General features: G+C 41.4%; 1 protein-coding gene across 3 annotated transcripts in view; it reads right to left on the bottom strand.

Annotated features, from left to right (window-relative positions):
• The window catches only part of TRPC7 (transient receptor potential cation channel subfamily C member 7), a 139177-nt gene that overhangs the window by 110579 nt on the left and 5683 nt on the right, over positions 1–22915 (bottom strand). For all 3 annotated transcript variants that reach the window (XM_056124465.1, XM_056124464.1, XM_056124466.1), the window contains exon 2: positions 19572–20349. In XM_056124465.1, coding sequence (XP_055980440.1) covers positions 19572–20349 — 778 coding nt within the window. The remainder of the gene's footprint in view (positions 1–19571; positions 20350–22915) is intronic.

Consider the following 22915-nt stretch of genomic DNA (forward strand, 5'->3'; position numbering starts at 1 on the left):
GCTCTAGATAAGAACTGCATGTTGAAAGTAAGTAAAGGGATATACATGATAACCATTCAGTATCTGTATTGTAAACTATAATACCCCAAAGGAAAGAATGAGAGAGGGAGAGAGAGAAAGAGAGAGAGAGAGAGAGAGAGAGAGAGAGAGAGAGAGAGAGAGAGAGAAGTGCCTGCCACCTAGGTAGGTGGTGGGGGTAATGGTGGGAGGGAAACTAGGGACATTGATGGAGGGAAATGTACACTGGTGAACAAATGGGTGTTGGAATATTATATGACTGAAACCCAATCACAAAAATCCTTGTAACTGTTTATCTTACTGTGATTCAATTAAAAAATTTTCAATTCAAAAAAAAAAAAAGACTGGGTCTTAGCCCTTTCTGATTGCTCAGAAAAGTTGAAAATAAGTCTCAACTGATTTTTATTTTGTTTTGGGGCCACACTCAGAAAGTGCTCAGGCCTTACTCCTGACTCTGTGCTCAGGGATCATTCCTGGTTGGGCTCAGGGAAATCATATGAGGTGTTGGGGATTAAACTTGGATTGGTCAATTGTAAAGGAAATACTTTGCCTGCTTATACTAATATATACAGTCTCCACAGCTGAATAATAAGGGGCAAATATTCAGCAGATGGAGTAAGAACATTCCAAGCTGGGAACATGACATAAACAAAGGCACAGAGGCACAAGAACCATGTTATGTGAACCTATAAGGAGTGTGTGTCACTGGGTCATGAAGAGTTTTTATTTTCTGATAAGGAGCTTAGACTTTTTACATAGGTGTTAGGAAGCCATCAAAGGTTTCTTATTACTATTTTCATTTTCACTCAGGAGTGTGGGGATTTGCGCATCACCACTTCCAATGATGCTCAGGCTGATGATTCAGTTCTTGGTCCTGGTATGCAGTGCTCACCAGGGCTATAGCCAGCAGTATTTATGGAGTTCATACAGTTCTGAGATGGACCTCAGGGCTTTGCCCATGTTAGACATACACTTGAACCATATCCCTGCCCTCATCAATACTGTGGATTGTGGTGGAGGGATGTTGGTGGCTGTGGTATGTGAACTGTGAACATTGATTGTACCTTGCAATATATAAACATTTACACTTAATTTTGCTTTTATTTTGGGCTAACCCAGCATTGCACAGGGGTTACTCCTGGCTCATGCACTCAGGAATTATTCCTGGCGGTGCTTGGGGGACCATATAGGATGCTGGGGATCGAACTCGGGTCAGCTGCGAGCAAGGCAAACGCCCTACCCTCTGTGCTATTGCTCCAGCCCCAACATTTACATTTTTGTAACCCAAACCCACCTTATTCAAAAAAAGGTTTTTATGGGTCAGAGTACAGTAGGTCATATGCTTGCCTTGCACATGGCTGATTCAGGTTCAATCCCCAGCGTCCCATATGGTTTCCTGAGCATCATCAGGAAGGAGTGATCCCTGATCACTGATCACCAGTGGGTGTGAACTGATCCCTCCAAATAACCTACCCCTCAAAAAAACCCCAAGATTTTTAAAGGAGAGAAGAAGAATGACATGGTAAAATTGACATGGCACCTTGTTGAACTCCTGGATCTCTTTGGAGGACAGCAATGAGTGACAGTGTGGTCAAGAGGTAGGATTGAGTAGGAAGCTATTGTAATCATCTGGTCAAGGGCAGTGGTGGTAAAGGTATAGAGATGGAAAAGAATTGGGGAAATGTTTAAATACTGGGATTTAAGATCAGAAAAAAGGAGAATTCAGTTTGAGGCTTGCTTGAGACATCAAACTGGAGGGAAATTCCCTGACATTATTAACTGATGTAGTTATTGATAGTCTCTCTTCTAATATACAAATTTAGTTTCAACATTAATTATGCATGGCCAGTATGATCAGAAAAATATTGGGAGTGTGCTCTAATAGTGTGTAAACCTGCCTGCCTTCTTTTGGCACAAGTTTGTCTTCTCTTCAATCTCAATTTTGGAGAAGAGGAAACTCACACTTTATGCTGGATTGGCCAGGGCTGTAATTTCTACTGTATGTTTGACAACCTTTTGTTTTCTAAAATATCCAATTAAAAGAAGCTCCAAAACCAGATTCAGAGCAAATGTGATATATGTATCTTATTTGTACTGACTATATTGTGAAAACATTTCAGAGAAACTCTTCATTTAGTCTTGGCATCAAATGTCTCCATACACATACCCTTCCAGAAGATTGTGTTATGACTCATCTGATTATAGATTCAGAATAGTAAATATACGCGAGGCTTGGTTTGAAGATTAAAGCTCAGCGCGTGTAAAGAAGTAATTCTTTAAAATTTCCTTATGATTGCTGAAAATTCTATTAAGTGGAACTTATAAAAAGCTGATAAAGTAGCAGTTTTTTAAGATGTAGAGTCCCTGATAATTAGAAAAACAAAGCTAGACAAAAATCACCCCAAATCTCAAAGCCAGTTTATTTCAGTCAATACTTGTGATTTCTCAGATCAAGAGAAATCTGATCTTTTCTCTTCAGTGGATGTGTCCCTTGTGTTCTCAGCCTGACCAGATGTTCCTCTTCACTTCCTCTAAGAATTCTGCTCCTCCTCCAGATCAGCTCTAAGATAAGTCCCAGGGAAACCCAGTGTTTCATGTGTGGCATTCTACTGTATTGTATTCTTATATCCCTAAGACACTGTCAGGGTGAGCTCAGTGTTTTAGACGTTTTCATCTTTAACACGTGAACTTTATTCACGTGTGTATTTTATCCCAGAGCATGCCACATTTCTGGACTCAATAAAAGTTGAATAACATGACTTTACTACATCTACTTCTGATTCATGAATCTTATTTTTAGGAAGTTGAGTAAGTGCCAGCGAGTGGCTACCAGGGAATTGATCTCAGAGCATTGAAGGGCATATTCAGCTAAGAGATAGTCTTGGAGCCAAGCTGACTGTTAAAGGCTCATTATCTTTTGCACAGGAAACTGCAGTGACTTTCCAAAAGTCCCGGAAGACTCGGGTAAAAGATGAGTAGGTAATTGCATTTAAATAAGTTCAAATTTAATCAGAGAATGAGATTCCAGTTTTTTGCTTTATACTGATTTATCCAGTGAATGGATGAATAACACTTGGAAGGAGGACTTCCACTGCCACTGATATGCTGATGAAGCTCAGGTCTTTAGAACTTGCCCCAGCCTGTATTTTAAGGAGCTGATTTAAATATTCAACTGCCAAGCAGTCATGCACATTGATAAATCTCATAGATGCTTTAAATGCTTCATGCCCCAAATTGATCATATGAGTCTCCCATCTAACATCAAGACCTGATCTGTTGAGGAAATGGAGTCCCCAAGCAAGCCAGCTGAGCTAGATTCCCTGTACTAATCTTTGTCTTTCCCAATGGTTTCCAGGGTCAATGGATTCTGAGTCAGAATCTCTCTCTCTCTCTCTCTCTCTCTCTCTCTCTCTGTCTGTCTGTCTCTGTCTCTCTCTCTCTCATTTCTTTTATCTCTCTTATTTATTTACTGTTTTTGGACCACAACCAGTGGTGTTCAGGACTTACTGTGACTCTGTGCTTAGGGATCATTCTTGCTGGTGCTCAGGGGACTATATATGGTGCTGTAGGATTGAACTTGGGTCAGCCATGTGCAAGGCAAGCACCTTAACTTCTGTGCTGTCTCTCTGGTCCTCCCAAACTATTTCTTTTTTGGGGAAATTAAAATGGCCTGCAGTTTAATAAGGTGCTCAGGGATCAATCCTGGTGGTTCTTGGAGGATCAAGTGCCTTAGACATTGCACTATCTCTCTGCTCTCCCCAAAAGTATTTCTTAGCCTGACCCCTTATGGTCTTAATTCACATCCTTATGATTCAGTGTCTAGACTTTCGAATTAGCCTCTTAATTGGTCTGTTTATCAACAATAGTTCCTTATTTTACCCAAATGCTGAAACATTGTCTCCTTGTTTTAAGAGCTTCAAAATAAAAACCCAAACATCCTTATATCATACCTTAGTATACCTTACTAATATTACCTCCTTTCCCACAAACCCAGCTCCTGAGTACAGCTGCATATGCTCACTCCTCACCCTCGTGCCTTTTTTTCTTTGCTAAAGTCCTTCTTCAGGAACCACTTCAAAAATACTAGGTCTTCCAGGAAGCTGCTCTCTCACATTTATGTGTAACTCTTTGCTCTTTTCTCTTTCTTCTCACAGCATATTGCTCCTACTCTGCTGCACTGTTAATTATCCCTTAGTGCTCTGGTCTTAACTCTTGGGATCCAGGTCTCATTCACATTTGGAGTCTTAATAGCTAGCACAGTGCCTGGTGCACAGAAGACTGCCCTTTCCTGATAAATCTCCTCCAGTCTGTTTCCTCATTTGTAAAATGAGAATAATACACTTCTGAAACCTCAATATGGGTATTGTTTATGAAAATTCTCACAGAAATGCGAAGCAACCAGGACTAAAGAAGTGTGTGTGTGTGTGTGTGTGTGTGTGTTGTGAGGGAGATTGTGTGTGCGTGTGTGTGTGTGTGTGTGTGTGTGTTGTGTAGGGGGTGTAGAGATTACTAGTTCAAGAACCTGGCTTTATGACTAGAGAAGTTGAGCTCAGAGTGGTGAAATAACTGAACTGACGTTACATGCAGTTCAAGGGGGAGGCTTGTGTCTCTTTACTTGAGACCTCTTTCTTCTTCCTTTGCATTTGAAGACTAACCTACCAATGACCAAGCCTAACACTGCCCCAAATGATCTTCTTTTCTTATACTATCTTTTCTGATATTTTTCTGATAATCAGTGACATGCCATGACCTTGGCAGGTCGTAACCACAAGATTCCAAGTTATTTGTTTCCTTCGACTAATATTCATTATTTGACTATGATGAAAGCACTCCTCGAACATTTGCTTCAGGTGAAGGAAAGACCCTATTCTTGTGTTAAAAATCTAATTTTAAGTACTCCTACATTTAATATTTTTAAAAAATCTAATTTTAAAACTTGCAACCTTAGAGATTACACCACTAGGGGAAATAAATTCTTACTCCTAAATTTTTGGGCATAATTGAAATATTTTTTTCATTTTCTTGCATGTTTCCTGGAGCTCATCATTCAGTATGTAAAGAGGTTCCAGTGTGCTTTTGGAAGATATTGGGAAAATTATGTAGAGTGTTGTATAGGATAACATTGTTTTTACTTTCTCACTTGCTGCAGGGAGCCTAGGTTTATTGGGTTACACCCATCAAGGGTGCTCCCAAGGCACTCCCATTCCTCTGTGTTTATCTTTAACTTCTCCTCTGCGCTCTACTTCTCTTATCTGTTAATCACTTAGCTCCCTAAATCAGACCCTGTGACTTGTAAGGTCAGCTCCTTCTAAGGACTCTGGGTTTTGTATCTGTAAGTGAAATAATGCTTGTCTCTTTCCCTTATGTCCTTTCCATAGTTGACTTTAGAGCAATGTCCTTTTTTATAGACACAGGAAGACAGTTAATGCTATGCTTTTGTAACTTGTGAGTTAATTGACTCCAAATAATATTTACTCCTGGGCATCTGTCATATTTACTTGACTTAAGCCTCAGTTGCCCTTAGTTTCTAGCACCCCAGAAGCAGGATCCCGATGAAGGGACTGGATGGACCCAGGGCAAGCTGTAAGGTACTCTGGCATCCAAATGGAATAGTTTTAAGTGCCATAAAACTTATAAGTTAAGAGAATGGTTGTGGACAAATTCTGTCATGACCCAAAAGAGAAGTGACTGGACAAGGACCCTGCAGGGTTTAGAAAGAACTAATCTGACTTGAGGACTGTAGTATGGGATCTATAGTGAGATGTCCCCAGGAGATCCACCCTTTAAGCTTAATATATCTCTCAATGTGTACATACAAAATGACAAGAAAGATTATTAATAAATCTAAGATGATTGTTTATGGACTATGGAAAGGAGAAGTATGCCCATAAATGAAAAATATGCCCCTGAGTGGAGAAGATCTTTGTCTTAGAAGAACTTCCCTGGAAGGAAGGGATTTACATATGTTGATTGTACTATCTTACTTTTATGTAATTGTTACTCTCAATCCTTGGTGTTTGTTCTCTATAATTAAGGCTGTGAGAGTGGGCTGGGGGAGAAGGAATATGGGCAGTGAATGAGACAGGAAGGAGGCAGAGGCAGACTAGATTAGACTGCAACTGATCACCAATTAGCCTGGCCCTCATTTCCTCCTTCCTCCGCCCATTGCCATTGGCCCTCCAGGGTGAGGGAAGTGGCTTCGACCACCAAACGCACTCGGTGAGAGTACTGCAATTATTTTTGAACACACAGAGCATAAACTCTGTGTGTGTGTGTGTGTGTGTATGGGGGGGTGCTTGAAATTGAACCCATGGCATCGCACAAAAATGGATTATAAACTTTAAGCAAAAATAAAGGTCACTGAACAACAAAAACAAAAATAAACAAATAGTACTACATCAAATCAATAAGCTTCTGCACAACAAATTAAACTCAAGCTAAAATATAGGCACCCTACAAAATGGAAGGAAATATTTGCACACAGATCAGATACAGGACCAATATCCATGGTGTATAAAGCATATAAAACACTCGTAAAGCAACAACAGCAACAACAAAAACCCAACAACTCCATTCAAAAATGAGGAGAGGAAATGAACAGATAGTTCCCCAGAGAAGACATACAAAATGACCAATAGAAACACACACAAAAAATGCTCATCATCACTGTGATTAGGAAAATACAAATCAAAACAACAATGAGACATGATTTCAGACCATTGATAATGACATATATTTAAAAAAAAGTCTGGAAACAGACTTTCAGTGTTGGCAGGTTGTGGTGAAAAAAGAACTCTCATTCACTGTTGGTGAAAATGTGGTCTGGTTCAACCCCTATAGATAGCAATTTGAACATCTCTGAAAAAGTAGAAACAGATCTCCAATATGTCCCAGAGATACCGCTTTGTCACATCTATCCCCTCAACACAAACACATTTATTGTAAAGGATATATGCACACCTGTATTTATCACAGTGCTCAGTACAATATCCAAGATGTGGAAACAACTCAAATGCTAAACTACCCTTGATGGGTCAAGTAGTTGTGTATGTTCACAATATAACACCATGTCATTGTAAGGAAGGACAAAAGTCATAGGTTTGCTGCAACAAGGATGGAACTGAAAGTATGTGCAACCAGTCAGAAGTAGAAAGGTGTATACAGAATGTTCCTTCTCATATTTGAGATTGAGTGATACACAATGAGGTGGCAGCAGATGGACCGAGGCAACGGAATGGGAGAGTTGGTTCATAGAACTGAGTTTGCAGGGACATGGGGTTTGAAAGGGAGAGAGACTGTTGTGACTTTGGTGGAGGGAATTTGTCATTCTGGTGATGGGTGTGGTACTGGAATGAGATACACATGAAACTACCATTAACAGCATTATAAATCACATTACCTCAATTAAAATAAAAAAATTAAAAATTAAAACAATTAAAATTAAAAGAAAACCTCAAGGTCACTGAGGAAGAGAAATTATCATTACAAAGATCTTGAACCACCATTTAAAAATACTGCTTGAGGAGCTAGAAAAGCTGTTAATGCAACAGGCTCGGCTCTGCTCATCTTCCTGCAGAGAGCTGGTGGCTGTGTGCTTCTGCTCCTCTCACCAGCTCCCTGGGCCAAGGAAACGTGTTTTCAGTCGATGTGAAAGGAGTTATATTTCTAAAATATATTTGTGTGGGGGGAGGGAGTTAGTTGGGGGAAAAGCAGGGGAAGGAAAAACACTGCTGAGAGTTTTAGGGTGGTTCTTCTGCATCTTGAGAGCATTTATCAATCCATAGTAAACAGATCTGCCATGGAATCCAGAGAAGTAACTCATAGTTTCCAATTTCACACTGTACGTATGGAAAATCATAACGTGAAAGGCAGTTATGCTACAAGTGTGGTAGCATACGTGGGGAGCCTTTATCTCTCTCAGAATTTCTGGTATTTTGAATATTTTAGACTTGATTATTCTTTTTGAGTGGAGGAGGTGAAAAAAAAAATGACCTGGCACCTGAGTTGCACAGAAGGAAGAGAGCAGCTTGGAACGCCTTCAAGAGCATTGAAGAAATAGCTAAGAGGATGAAAAACCTCTGGCTCCAGGCACATTTGTTTGACTCCGCCATTCTTCCTGCATTAACATATGCCTCAGAGACCTGGGCCCTACGAAAATAGGATGAGAATGCTATTCGGGTTTCCCAAAAAGGAACTGAAAAAGCTATGCTTGGAGTATCATGCTTCACTCAAGTGAGAGAAGAAATCTGGAATTCCGATCTCTGTTGACCATCAAGAATCAGGGACACTGTCTCGTTTGCCAAGGCGTTGAAAATCAGATGGGCTGGACACGTAATGCGATTTGGAGATGACCGCTGGACTAGAGCCATTACCAACTGGATTCCACAGGACGTCAAAAGATCACATGACCCCCCACCTACAAGATTGTCAGACTTTTTCATCAGACCCTGAATGATCAGTTTGAGGCTCTTTGTGTTCCTGGAGCTAGCAGACACCATTGGGCTACACTAGCACAAGACAGGGACAAATGGAGACTTTAATGGCATCCACTTGAGCAAATCAATGAGTAATGGAATGTCAAGTGATCAAGTGATTATTCTTTTTAAAAAATTACAGTTTGATAATATGTTTATAATAGTATTTAAGTTTATAATATAGTATACAAAGTTATACCACACCATTGCCAAAGGACCTACTTACACTTAATTGTTATTATATTATTTTAATATTAGGAGTAATATATAGCTTTAGATTTCTTCTGAAGTTTTTTTATATTTTTATTTTACTTACAAATTATTTTTAAATTTTAGGCACCATGATTTATAATATTGCTAATTATACATTTTTTTCTCTTTTGCTTTTTGGCTCACATCCAGCGATGCTCAGGGGTTATTCCTGGCTCTGCACTCAGGAATTACTCCTGGTGGTGCTTGAGTGACCATATGGGATGCTGGGAATTGAACCTGGTCAGCCGCGTGCAAGGCAAATGCTCTACCCATCGTGCTATTGCTCCAGCCCTGCTAATAATACATTTTTATGCCTAGTGTTCCAACACCATATCCACCAGAGTGCTCCCCCCCATGCCCCCAAGCTGTCCTCCACCATAGTTAACTCAGTTCTGTAGACCAGTTAGCTTTACATTTCTTACATTGTTTGGGTCTTATAACATTGCCTCTGTCTTGACCAGAACTCCTTGGATATTTTTTGTTTTTGTTTTTGGGCTAAACTCAGTAATGTTTGGGGGTTACTCCTGACTCTGCACTCAGGAATCACTGCTGGCAGTGCAGGGGGGACTATGTGGGATGAATCCGGGTCAGCTGTGTGGAAGGCAAGCACTCTGCTGTACTATTTCTCTAGCCCCTCATTGGACATTGTCTGTTCCTACAGTATGTGAGTATATAACAATACACGGGACATTTAGTTCATTAATGCTAAGTGAGATTTCTGAATAATGGTGTCTCTCCTCTCTTCTCCTCACCCCCACTTTGCAATCACAGGCAGTTCTCTCAATTTTCTTGATTGGTACTAAATGGAACTCCAGCCTACATCCTGGACTTGTCAGCTTCTTCTAATTTATGAACTTGAAGAGTAACAGACTGTACCACACCAAAATACGCCACTTCAGCATGATTATGAGCTAAAGGCAATTTCAAGGAAGCAGATATAAGAAGAGGTCACTGTCCTCCCTCTAAATGCAGAACACATCATTGTAAAGGGTACCCCCTTAAACCCATCTCTGCCAAGGTGTACTGAAGTTCATGACCTGTGACAACTCTAAACTTTATCAGCCAAGAAACAGCACTACAGGAATTTGTAGGACAATATTTGACAAACTAGCCCTATTGTTAGCTTCTCTCTATATTTATCTTGCTATAGTTTTCTTCCCCTAGAAACTCTATTCCTTGTCACTTCTTTAAAAGTTTCTCAAAAATGTCTCTGTAATGTGCTGTACATCAGTTAGATGCTCTCTTTTATTAAGGAGTTAGAAGCCTAATCTCTAACCACTACTTTGACTTGGTTATCTCTGAGTTCCCCCATGGACTTGTGCAGCAGACATGTTAGTGAACTATTTTTCTTTTTATCGTGTCTCTTGTCAATATAATAGGATTCTAGATTTAGAGAACCCCAGAAAGATAAAGGGAAAATATTTTTCTCTTGCTAGCTACTGAGAGTATTTCGCTCACACAGCAAAGCCTGGCAAGCTACCCGTGACGTATTCAATATGCCAAACACAGTAACAAGTCTCACGATGGAGACATTACTGGGCCTGCTTGAGCAAATCAATGAACAATGGGAGGATCGTGACTGTGACCATGATGAACTAATGAAAGAAGAGCAGAACTATTGACATTTAACTTTATACAGCCTGAAAACTGAAACCCAAAGTGATCTAGTTGTGCAAAGACAAAACCAAACAGACCTATGCATGGAAAAAACTGAACCTCCCTACCTGGCAATTGATCATAAATAGAATATTAGAAATGAGTGGGTGGAGAAGGAGTGGGTTGAAGAATAGTCAGCTTGGTATGGAATAGCGTCTAGAAGCAGAAACATGAGTAGCTGGGAACTGGTGTTAACAGAGCTAGCATCACAGTTCAGAGAGGGTAAAGGTAAGGTAAGGTAAGGTAAAGGCCCTCCCGTTGATCGTCGATTTGCTCGAGCGGGCCCAGTAATGTCTCCATTGGAGACTTTGTTGTTACTGTGTTTGGCATTTCGAATACATCACGGGGAGCTTGCCAGGCTCGGCCTTGAGAGCGAGATACTCTCGGTAGCTTGCCGGGCTCTCCGAGAGGGGCGGAGGAATCGAACTCAGGTCGGCCATGTTGGCCACTTGTAAGGCGAATGCCCTACCGCTGTGCTATCGCTCCAGAGAGGGTAAAAGATAATTTATTAGGTGATGCTGGGAAATGAACTCATCAAAGGGAAAAAAGCAAAATTTTGTTGCGAACTCACCCACGGAGAGTACTGAACTCTATTTCCACCAAATGCAGCCAGGGAGCTAGCTCAGAGAACTAGTATGTGTGTCTTGTTTATTTACCTACTGCTGAGCATAGCCGACAGTGGTCAACCACCTACTTAAGACCCCCTTCCACCTTAAAATGAAGTCACACATCTTAACCTTCACCACCAGTGGTCTAGAACTGTTTTTACTATTCCTTGCTGTTTCTCTTACCCTGACCCTCAGACTTACTTTTAAATATAGTCTCCTTTGAGAGTTCCCTCTGTCTCTGTCTCTCTGTCTCTCTCTGTCTGTATGTCTGCCTGCCTGTCTGTCTGTCTCTCTCATGTTTCACTTAGGCAATTCTCTCAAACCTGTCCATTACTACTTAGCACCATTTGCTATGTTTTTGATGCTGTATTTATGTGCATAATTGTGTAGTTGATTTCTGTCTCTTTCATGGGACAGTTGGCTCCTTGAGGGCAGGGGCTTTATTCTGTTCATTATTTCTTCACAGCCATCTAGAACATATCATAACTCATTAGAGAGGTTTAATTGTACATTAAAGAGGTTTTGTTGTACATACACTGAATGTTCAGATAGCTCTATAGGGGCTGGAGATATAGTACTGTAGGTACTCTTGTCTTTCATGCGACCCAAATGGGTTTCATCCTTGGCACCCCATTTGGTGCCCCAAATGTGCCAGGAGTGATCCCTGAGTACTGCTAAGAGGTGGGCCCCAAACCAAGCCAAACCAGGTAACTCTTGAATCTGTACACCAGCTTCGACAGTCTTCCTCACTGCTTTCCACTATTGAGTGTGTGTTTGCTGCTAATATCACGCATGCTATTCTGCTGGTGGTGAGTGCAGCATACCTGATTAATATTACCCTGTTAAGTTGATTGAAATAACCTTGTAACTTCATTTCCCCCAGGAAAAATTCTGACTTTTCATTATTTTGATTTGATTTAATTAGTGCTACCACTCATTTACTAGTATTCTCTAAGAACTGGTTTTTCTTTCCTCCATATCTCTTGATATTTCAGACTGATAGTTGGTGTTAAATAGAAAATTATTTTTTCCCAGTTTCTTTTTGTGTGTAGTGATGGATATTTCTCAGATATCTCTTTCCCAATAATCTATCTGTATTTATCAGGAAACCTGGCTGCCCATCTCCTGCCATCCTCCTTTGCTCTTTTCTGCCCAGTTAGTTCTCTTCTTGGACAATATTCTAACAACACTGTGAAATCACTCATTTCCAGTCATATGCATTTCCCCAATTTGTAGATCTTCCCTTGGCTTCTATTTTTTCACTGTAGTGTTTAGATGAATAGCTGAAATTTTTTCCTGTTCTGAAAAGATTTTGGGAGAATACTTAGAAGATATGAAGGAGACCCTCTGCATAAGAGAGGTGCTAAAACTTAGGCTGTATTTGTTGGAAAGAAAAGTGAGGGTAGTGAGAATTACAGTGTAATTTGTAAATTAGAACAGGTTCTAACTAAACTTTTGGGAGAAAGTGGATAATGTTTATTTGGGTCAGGTTCTCTGCAATGGATCTGATACTCATCATCTCATTTAATCCTCACCAGTATCTTCCAGGGCCAATTAATTCACTCCCGACTTACTTATTGGGCGAATAAGTAATTACTGAGAGCGTAATATCTGGCAGTGTCTGTGGGCTGGAGCCCAGTAGAGCTAGATTATATGCTCTCCACACCACAGCCTTGAGAAAACAAAAACCCACTTTGTGGGGTGATCACTTGCGTGGTCCCATCCTATCCTCTTCTGGAAAAAGTGGTTCCCTAGGCCACACCAGCAATGCTCAGTGGTTACTTCTGACTCTGCACTCAGGAAGCACTCCTTGCATGCTCAAGGGACCATATGGGAAGCTAGTGATCAAACCCAGGTTGGGCACATGCAAGGCAAGCTCCCTACCCAATGTTACTATCTCTCCAGCCCAGGAAAGTGGTCTCTGTTACCCAACTGGAATCTTCACCACCTGCTCCTTGTGTGTTAGAGGCAGACGATACTAATCATCTATCTTTAGGCATTGTGACTTTGTGAAGGACACATGGATTATCTTATTTTCCTGTGATGGAATGCTACTGAAGGTTTGGGTGAAAGTGCTCCTTTAGATTGGGGTTGAAAAATGGAAACGGACAAAACACACATGGGGGAGGGTGTGGTGGTGTGCAGAGGCGTGGCAGCAACCACTCTCTATTGGCTCAGAGACAAATTAGTCTCTGGAGCTGGGTAGGGAGGGTGTGAGGGGGGCTTGCTTCTGGCCCCAGGATGCCTGTTTATTGGTCCGCAGCTCTGATTGATGCATGCTTGTTTAGTGTGCCCTTTGGGTACTTGTCACTGCTGCTGGCTTTTCTTGGTTTACATCCTGCAGCATCAGATGCTCAAGAAGAGGATTTAGTGACATAGGTAGATCCCCAGGGTGACCAGGGACATTTTAGAAGTGCCGTCCCAGACTGTGCTTAAAAAAAATTCGTGGGGCCAGAGATACAGTAGAGAGGGTTAGGCAGTTTGCTTGCATGCAGCTGACCTATGTTCGATTCCTTGCACCAAGTATGGTCTCCCACGCCTATACAGAATGATCCTTGAGCACAGAGCTAGGAGTAAGCCCTGAAAACCACTGGGTGTGGTCCTGAAAAACCAAAAGAGAAAACAACAACAACAACAACCAAACCAAGCCACAAACTTGTTTGTAAGACAGCTTTTACAGTTTAAGAAATAGTTCTCCAAAGATAGGGGAACAATTTTCAAGTCATTTCCCGCATGCACTCAAATGAGAGAAAGAATCCGGAGTTCTGACATCCGTCGACGATCAAGAATCAGGGACGCTGTCTCATTTGCCAAGGTGTTGAAAATCAGATGGGCTGGTCACGTAATGAGATTTAAAGACGACCACTGGACTAGAGCTGTTACCGACTGGATTCCACGGGATGTCAAAAGACCGCGTGGCCGCCCACCTACCAGATGGTCAGACTTCTTCGTCAAGATCATGAACGATCAGTTTGAGGCCCTTCATGTTCCCGGAGTGAACAGATGCCATTGGGCTACACTAGCACGCAACAGGGACAAATGGAGACGTTACTGGCGCCCGCTCGAGCAAATCGAAGACTAATGGGAAGTTAAGTGATTAAGTGATTCCCGCATGTTAAGCAGGCAGTTGTTTGTAATAGTAGTCAAACATTCCAACTTCAAGGAAATATATTTTCTCAGGGCATTAGCCCATAAAATTTAGAAATCCTGAATCTATTAAAAGCCTGTGAGATACAGGCATGCAGATGCCCTTGAGGGAAGAGGCAGGGGGCTTCCTCACCCTTTGATGCTGCCCCAGTGCAGGGTGACCAAGCTTCAGGTCCCCCATATGCTTAAAGGCCAGAGTTAGAATGTCTTCTGAGTTCTTTCTCCCATAGTGAAAAGTCCCCTCGCTGCCTCTCCTCTTTCCTCTTCCTTGTGATAAGTTTGCAAGCAGATTACAAACTGTCATCTCAACATCTTTACTTTCCACAATGGGCTCTCACCAGAGATCATAGCAGGTGGCAAATTGATCTGATTTATCATTATTTGCATTTTTAATTTGAGATATTTTAGGCCCAGAGAGTTTTTTTTTCTAATGGGTCTTAAATGATAGCACAAACATTGATACATAATTCATTATCTATTTTTCCCAATACTCATTGGGAAATATAACTCATTGACAAGCAGGAAAGTCATCAACACTTGAAACAGGTTGAAGTTATAGTTTTTAGCTTTTTTCCTGTCTCCCTGGTACTTCCCCTCTGTGGTCTAGTAGGATAAATAGCTTGGGGATGAAGCACAGTCATCAGCCTCCAGCACAGATAATTTTATCAATAGGAAACCTTTTGTAGTTGTAGTTCTGTTATTATTCAGAACAATGGAACTCTAAATAACTAAGATAAAGTATTTGTTGGGCTTCCACAGTTGCCCAATTTGGGAATGCCAGATTCTTTTAAATTTAAATCAAAGAGGAGGGAGGGAAGGTATCTCCATCTCTAGCCTGCTCTCTATTTCCTTCCAAAGCCCAAACCTCACTTTTGTTTTTGTCTGCACTTATAGCCATTTCTCTCCACCCCCACAGACATTGCTGTTGCCCTAACTCCAAGTTAAAAAGGGGGTATCAACCCAATCTGGTAGCAAGGCTCCACAGATTATGCAGTGCACATAGAATGCTTGGGAAATTGACTGAGGGGAAAATTTGAGAGAAATGTTGTCACCTTCTTGTATTCTTGGTGGCTTAAATTGTTGTTGACAGCTTATTGTATTCTTGGTACCATAGCCCAGCTGAAATTCCCTGCTGCTTCAGGCATCTCTACATGGAGAGAGCTGTTCTGTCAGTATGAAACACCCTACAGCAGTCCAGTTCACACCTGTCTTTGTGCTTTTCTGCATAGATCCACCAATTAAATATCATTGTAGGCAGTATTCCCAGACCCCACATATGAGTTCCTGTGGGCAGGACTAACCAAGAAGACACACTCTAGCAGTTTAATGATTACTGGCCTCAGGCAGTGCAGCATATGATCGATTTTCAGTTCTTTAACTTCTGTTGGTTTTTATCCTCCCAACCAAATTGTTGCTTTCCTTAGAGTTTCCAACATTTCTCCATATGTATCAAAGACTCCATTAAATCTATATGGGGTAGGAAGAGTTTTAACTTTAGATAAAAGTAATCCCTAGCTTCATCAGTTGAAAAGATGATTCTTTAAAAATTTTATTCCCTCTCTTCATTCAAGTACCTGTGCACTGCTCACTAGATTACTAAGCACCAGTAGCACCAGTTGGGAGAGATTCAGTGGTCATATAGTTTTTTTTTTTTGGTGGGTTGGGGGATGATGATGAGACCTGGCAGTTCTTAGGGTTTACTCCTGGCTCTGCTCTCAGGGATCATTCCAAATGTGGACCATATGGGGTGCAAGGGATCAAACCCAAAGTCAGCAAAGGCAAGCACCCTACCCACTTTACTATCTCTTTGGCCCCCACATCAAGTTTTAATATTTTTCTACACCCAGGAAGATTAGAGAGATATAAGAAAATCCATGAACAGGGGCTAGAGAGATAGTACAGTGAGTGATTCCCGAACACAGCTGGATGTGGCTACAAAATGAAAACCAAAAACAACAAAAAAGAAAATCTATGAACAGCTCCACAATTTCATCACTAAGAATAATGGCTTACTGGCTGGCATTGGACTCCAACCACAATTTATTGAAGACCTTGACATTGACTGCACTTCTTGCTAATGACTAGACTCTGTTTGGTGATAAATTAAAATGACTCCCCCAAATAGTCCCTGGGCAACTGAATCCAGGTCTTCATGAATGATGCTTCCTAGTCAGTAACAGTTACGCTCAGAATGGGTTTTTAGTGGATCTGGGAGAAAGCATGTGGCATCTCCAATGCAATCCTGTATTTTTTTTCTGCAGAATTCCTCAAATAGGATCATCTCCAAAACACGGGGCTAGAGACAGCAACTGGAGTCTTTCTCATACAGAAGTGTGTGTCCTTTTTAAACAAACTTGTGCTTTTTTCTTTTATTACAGTTTGACTTTGCTATTATTAAGCTGCTCTTATCTGAGAAGATTTATAATGTCAGGAATGCACATACAAGGACAGATGAATAAGTAATAATGCTCTAAAGAAATGTTTGTGGTAATTTATAGTATGCCATTTGTTGACAGTCTGAAAGACATTATTTCAAACAAAGGTAAGTAAGGGGATGTTAATAGCTAGTGAATATATTTGTACTGACTATTATTCTGAGTAAATAAATCATTGCATTGTAGAAAGGATGCATCATCATATTAGTAGGGTGCCTAATTGTCCACAATTTTCATAATTTACTTTGAAAATAACAGTATCATAGTAGATGCTTCAACAAAACTGTACTTTTAGATATTATTTATACTAAAACATGCCAGACATTAGGTTTTATTAAAGGAGACTAATGGTTCAGATGAAATTTCAAGTGGAAGGTTAAACTATTTTTATTTGGTAAAGCTGTTCTGCCCCTAAGTTCTAGAAAATTGTGCAGTTATTCATATAATCTAAAAATCATTTTAAATTTGTGTTTTTTTCTTAGCCAGAAATCTGTAATTTAATTGAGTTATCTTTATTATTTATTTTTTAAACCTGTGAAGATTCAGTAAAACTTAAAGAATAGGCAAAGAATAGGCAAACTTAAAGAATAGGCAAAGTTCCACCCAACTTTTTTGAAGCATCATTTGACTGTAATTGAGGTAGCACTGTAGCACGTCCTCCCATTGTTCATTTATTTGCTTAAGTGGGCACCAGTAACATCTCCATTGTGAGACTTGCTGTTACTGTTTTTGACATATCGAATATGCTACAGGGAGCTTGCCAGGCTCTGCCATGTGGGCAGGACACTCTCAGTAGCTTGCCAGGCTCTCCAAGGGGGACGGAGGAATCGAACCCGGGTCAGCTGTGGGCAAGGCAACTGCCCTACCCACTGTGCTATAGATGGGATTTATTTATAGAACTAAAAATTAAGAAGAGAAAAAGTAATAGTGATGTTGCTTAGGAGCTTCTTTGGGTAATTTGGCTGTCTATATACACCATTTTTTCAAATGAGTTTATGAACAATGTTGGCTTTGGGAGACTGGGTCTAATTCAGTATATCTGGCCTTTGGTTCCTGCCTGGGGACATCCCATCCCTATAGAGAGCCTGTACAACTTTAAGCATGCACAAATTTATTGTCACCCTCTTTAGTAACAGGTTCTCATACTCCAACTTCTCTAGTTTGTCTCATCTATGAGTTAAGAAAATTTCCAAAATATTACCCTTCCTCATTGTATTTCCCTAATCACAAACTTTCAATAACTTTCTATTTCCTACAGGATAACATCCAAAGTGCTCTCAGCCTGGCACACAGGATTCTCTGAGGTCTGTCCCCAATTTATCTCTTCAGCATTACTCCTGCCTGCTCCTATAAGAAGATTAACACATGGAGCTTTTCGACAGGTGCATACCTTCTCAGGGCTCTAGGTAGGGGCCTATGTCCACTTGCTTTATTTAAATACCTCTTCTCTCTTCCCAATAATTCCTGCTAGTAATACCTGTCTCTTTTCCATTAACCCCTTGGAGATTCCCTGGAACTATATGGTTTCTGGGTCCTTCCTTGCTTTGAGATGATTTCCATCCTTGGACTTTTAAATGTGTTCCATCCAAGGGCAATTATTGTACTGATACTTTAGAAAGTGAAGGAGGTGACATCTTTTTTTCAGTTCTGTTTTATGTCTTGCATGTGGCACCTATTTCTATCACTCACAGTATCATATGTTTTGATTGAATAGTAAAATGAGAAATTATGAGCCCAGATGTAGTTTTTACTCTGGCATCCACACCATCCACAGTGAATAATCCCTTCTTCTTTCAGATAAAGACAAAACAGGTTCAGAGAACTTCAGTGTATGAACACCACCACTAACTCTGCTTCCTAGAATGACTGAGAGGTGACCATGGAAGTCTAGAGAATTCCTGTATAAGAACAAGCCCACAAACTCAGTTTTTTTCTTCTTTTTGTTTTTGGGAAATGCCCAGTGGGCGATGTTCAAGGGTTACTTCTGGCTCTGCACTCAGGAGTTATTCCTGGAGGTGCTCAGGGAATCTTCTGGGATTCCAGGGATCAAACACAGGTCTGCAGCATGCAAGGTGAATGCCCTACCCACTGTGCTCTTGCTCCAGCACCTGACTCACAGTTTCTTAGAATGAGTGAGAGGTAGCCAAAGATTGAGTACCTAAATCAGATCAATGATTTTACTACTTACTAGCACTCTAATATCATCTTTATTCCCTCATATAAAACAAAGGTAGTAGTGATACCAATTTCAGTGACTATTTAGGGGGTTAAACAGAATTATATCTATAAGATAGATAGTTCTTAGTACATGTTAGTGCCCACAAATTGCATACTTAATTATTCAACACTGTGTCAAAGAATTATGCCTTCGACTTCTCTTACTCCATCTACTGGGATAATCAGCTCAACTTTGCCGAGTCTTACATTTTCATTTCAGTGTAGTTCTTCTTCCCTCCAATAACAACAACAGCAATAGCTTAAGTCATAGACAATTGTAACAAGATCTTTCTAGCAATAGTTATCAGACCAAATCTAGGATCAACACAGTTGGATAGATGTAAGATGTGAACCACACAAATCAAAATCATGCAGGTGAGAAAATTTAAAAATATCCCAACACTTGGACTAAGGAAACAATCTCAGATGTCCAAGGTACTGCTGAGCTTCCTGGGATGAAACAGTGACACCGGAACCCCAGCATAGTGTTGCCTATTTGTAAGACAGTTTTCTTTGTCTTTTACTCCATGGATTTGTGCTTATGTTTCCTCCATGCCACATTGATGTGGCTTCCTGTATTTCACCTAATGAGGTATTTTCCTTGCAGGCCTGCACCTGACACTGGTTAAGGAGCTCCCTTCCTCCCAGTTAGACCCAGAGGCCTACACTCTTCCCTGGACCTGAAGACACCCCGTTTGGTTATGGGACACACCTGGAAGAGCCGAGGGGACAACTGGCCCTGAGGTGGTGAGTGGGGAAATTACCTTGAATTCAGTTTCAATGTTGGCGAGTCTGGCTAGCTCGTTGCTTAGCTCCAGTGCTGTGAGGACTGGGTCTTCACTGGACAGGGATAGGTAGGCGGCACTTGCCAGTCCTTTGTAGGCATTCATGCGGGAGCGGGAGTGGCTGAAAGAGTCCTTCCGCTGCTTCTCTGTGCACTCATTGCACTTGCAGAAGTAGTCGTGGGGACGCTCGATGCGGGCGCCCTTGAGCAGAAGGATGTGCACGATCTCGTACTCCTGGCAGTGTGCCGCCAGGATGATGGGTGTAATGTCATGGGAGAAGCGGGTGCCGTCTTCATCATACGCATAGAAGTCATCGTCACGCAGCTCCTGCTCCAGCGGACTGAGCGTCAGGCGCTGACCCTGGGCAAAGGCTGGGTGGTTGAGGATGGCCTCCACGATGCGCACGTAGCCCTTGCTGATGGCCAGCAGCAGTGCGTCCCCCACCCGTGCCAGGTTCTCCTTCTTCAGCAGCAGCTCGGTGACCTCCAGGTGCTCGTTGCCCACAGCCAGCTGCAGCGCGTTCTGCCCCATGTAGTCCACGCAGTTGAAATTGAGGGTCTTGGACTCTTCCAGCATTTTCCTGACCACTGGGATGTTGCCATACTCCGCTGAGTCCAGGAATCTCTCTTCCTCAGGTGTCAGACTGGTGCCCTTCTCATTGAACATGTAGGCGGGCCCTCGAATGGCCTGGCGGCGGCCCTTCTCCCGCAGTGTCGTGTGCCTGCGCTGCATGTTTTTGAAGGTGCTGTTCCCCAGCCTGTGGGTGACAAGGCAAAGAATCTTGGTTACTTTCCCTCTGTGTGGGCTCCCAGCGGGGTAGCATGAGGGTTAAAAAAAAAAAAGATTAAATCTTATTAGACACCATTATCTGACACTGAGATTCTGATAAATTAGATCATTGAAACTGTTCTTGTTTAAGTGGAAGAATATTGACTTAGTTGTTCAGCAACCCCCAGAGGTGCGAGGCAGTCGGTGGTGGAGTGGAGGTGGAAATGTAGGCTCTGCTGGAGAGTGTGGGATCCTGGTATTGGTCAGTGATGGGGCAGACTGTCAGTTTTATGTCTGTTTGTGCAAAGCCGAGCAAGCTCCTGAACTTCTCTGTGTTTTAGACCAGTGCCTCTCTGCACTTTTACCTGTACAACATAGATTTGTGTGTGTGTGTATGTGTGTATGTGTGTGTGTGTGTGTGTTTGCGCATGTGCACGCAAAACTGCGTGGCATGCCGGCAAAGACTAAATGAGGTAACAAGCACAATAAGCATGTAGAATATACTGCCAGAGTTGGCTTCATTTTGCCCCCTGCCCCTTCCTTATTAGTATTTCCTATTTTCCAAAGAGGAAGGAATGACCCCATGAGTGACCATCACAGATATTTGTGTCTTTGGTTGTGTGTGTCATCTCTAGTGAGCACCCACACTCTTTGTTGACAATACTGCAACACCACACATGTGTGGTTATGCATTTCTGTTTCTAAATTGAGTGCTCTGCCTGCTGGTTGGCTGTGTCTTCCATCAGAGTCCCATGTATCTTGAGGCCCACATGGTGGGCCTGGGAGAAAGCTGGACACAGGTCAGGAAGCACCTTCCCTGAGGAAATGCAGTCACAGTTTTGTAAAATGGAACCTGGAGATTTACATGCAAGATCAGATCAGCTTACATGCTGCACTCACCTCTCACTTCCTGATCATTTCCATGATGGCATCGAGTGGAGTTTAATATGGGTACTACTGTAAGGGCTGTTAGCACCCATTAAGTACCTGTTATGTGCCAGAAACTATACTAAGAAACTAGTATATTTCACATTTGTTACTTGTGTTATTCTGGCATCTGCCTATGTGGTAGATGTTTTTTAACCTTATGTAAGATAAAGATACTGATTCTAGTGGGGCTGAGAGAAAGGGCTTAAGGTCTAGAGCAGGAACTCTGGCTCCACATTTGCCAGCCTTGTGATGTTGGGCAAATTACCCAGTCTTTAGTTTGCTGGGGATGGAAAAGGGCAAACTAGAGAGAATGGAAACTATAGTGTAGTTTGAGCTTGAGCCTGGATATTGCACCTCTAATAGCCTTATGACCTTGAGCATCTTCCTGACCTCCTAGCCTTGGACAGTTTAACTGCAAATAGAGAGGTGGGATCAGCTGTTTCTTTTTAAAAAATTTTTATTAGTGAAACACCATGAGATACAGTTGTAGACTTATAATTTTTGTGCTTGGGTTTCAATTATGCAATGATTGAGTACCCATGCTCTAAAAATTCAGCATCTTAAACTTTCCTGATTCCACGTGGCCTTGCCCAGTTATCTGTTTTTTTGCTAGTTGACCTCCTATTATTTTATGTGTGCCATTAAATATGATGATGGGCCACAAATTTCACTAGGAGGTACTTGTAACTACTTTTTTTTAATGAATTCACCATTTATTATTATAGAGTGATGTATTCGGACTACTCAGTATTACATTTCAGCCATTTGTAAAAAAAAGTCACAGAGGAAGACTTAAATATAGGACAATGAATTTTTTTTTACAAAGGCAGCATTACAACTCAATTCTGTGATAATTTTTTCAATTTTGAACTCTATTTATTTTTCTTCTTTCACCTTCTGACTTTCTCAAGCCCTGTTAGTTTTGGCTTCTTTAGGGGGCATCTCCTGTTATAAAGCAAAGACAGGAATTCAGAGCTTGATATTGTAATCCTATCATGGTCTGAGTCACACTTAGGAAAAGCTGCTAGACTGTTCACAGGAGCAGTTTCTTCAACTGCAAAAAGTTGAAGGAGTAATTATGGCAACTCCTTCAAAATGCAATTGTGGGTGATAAATCCTAACAGCTCTGCAGTATTTTACTGAAGTGCTTTAATAAAAGATTGCTGTGGAAAGGATTCTTGGTATTCGAGTTCCTGGGCTTTTCCTGAGCCTATTTCACTCAACAGTGCTATCAACACAGAGAGGGAGAGAGAAAAAGAGAGATAAGGAGGGAGGGAGGGAGAGAGGGAGAGAGAGGGAGGAGAGAAAGAGTGAGCGAGAGAGAACGAGAACTTGCTGATGCCAAAGACCTAATGCAGATTGGGAATCCTACAGACCCTGCTTTAGGAGACCCACTGCTGTATCACAAGTACAATGCAGGCATTTTTTTTTAAAGATAGGCTATTTTGGAGGGAGCAGAAGTGACTGAGTTGAACACAAAGCCTTGGTTCAGAGGATGCTGTGAACTCATTTTCAAAGACTCATCTGGGTGGATGTTGAGCTCTCAAAACACTAATAATCTTGCTCATGGAATTTCTTGGCCTGCTTGCTGATGAAGCTTTTACTCATCTCGGGAGTTTTTTTTT

The sequence above is a fragment of the Sorex fumeus genome, unplaced genomic scaffold, assembly GCF_029834395.1.
Source record: "Sorex fumeus unplaced genomic scaffold, SorFum_2.1 ptg000051l, whole genome shotgun sequence".
Lineage (NCBI taxonomy): Eukaryota > Metazoa > Chordata > Mammalia > Eulipotyphla > Soricidae > Sorex > Sorex fumeus.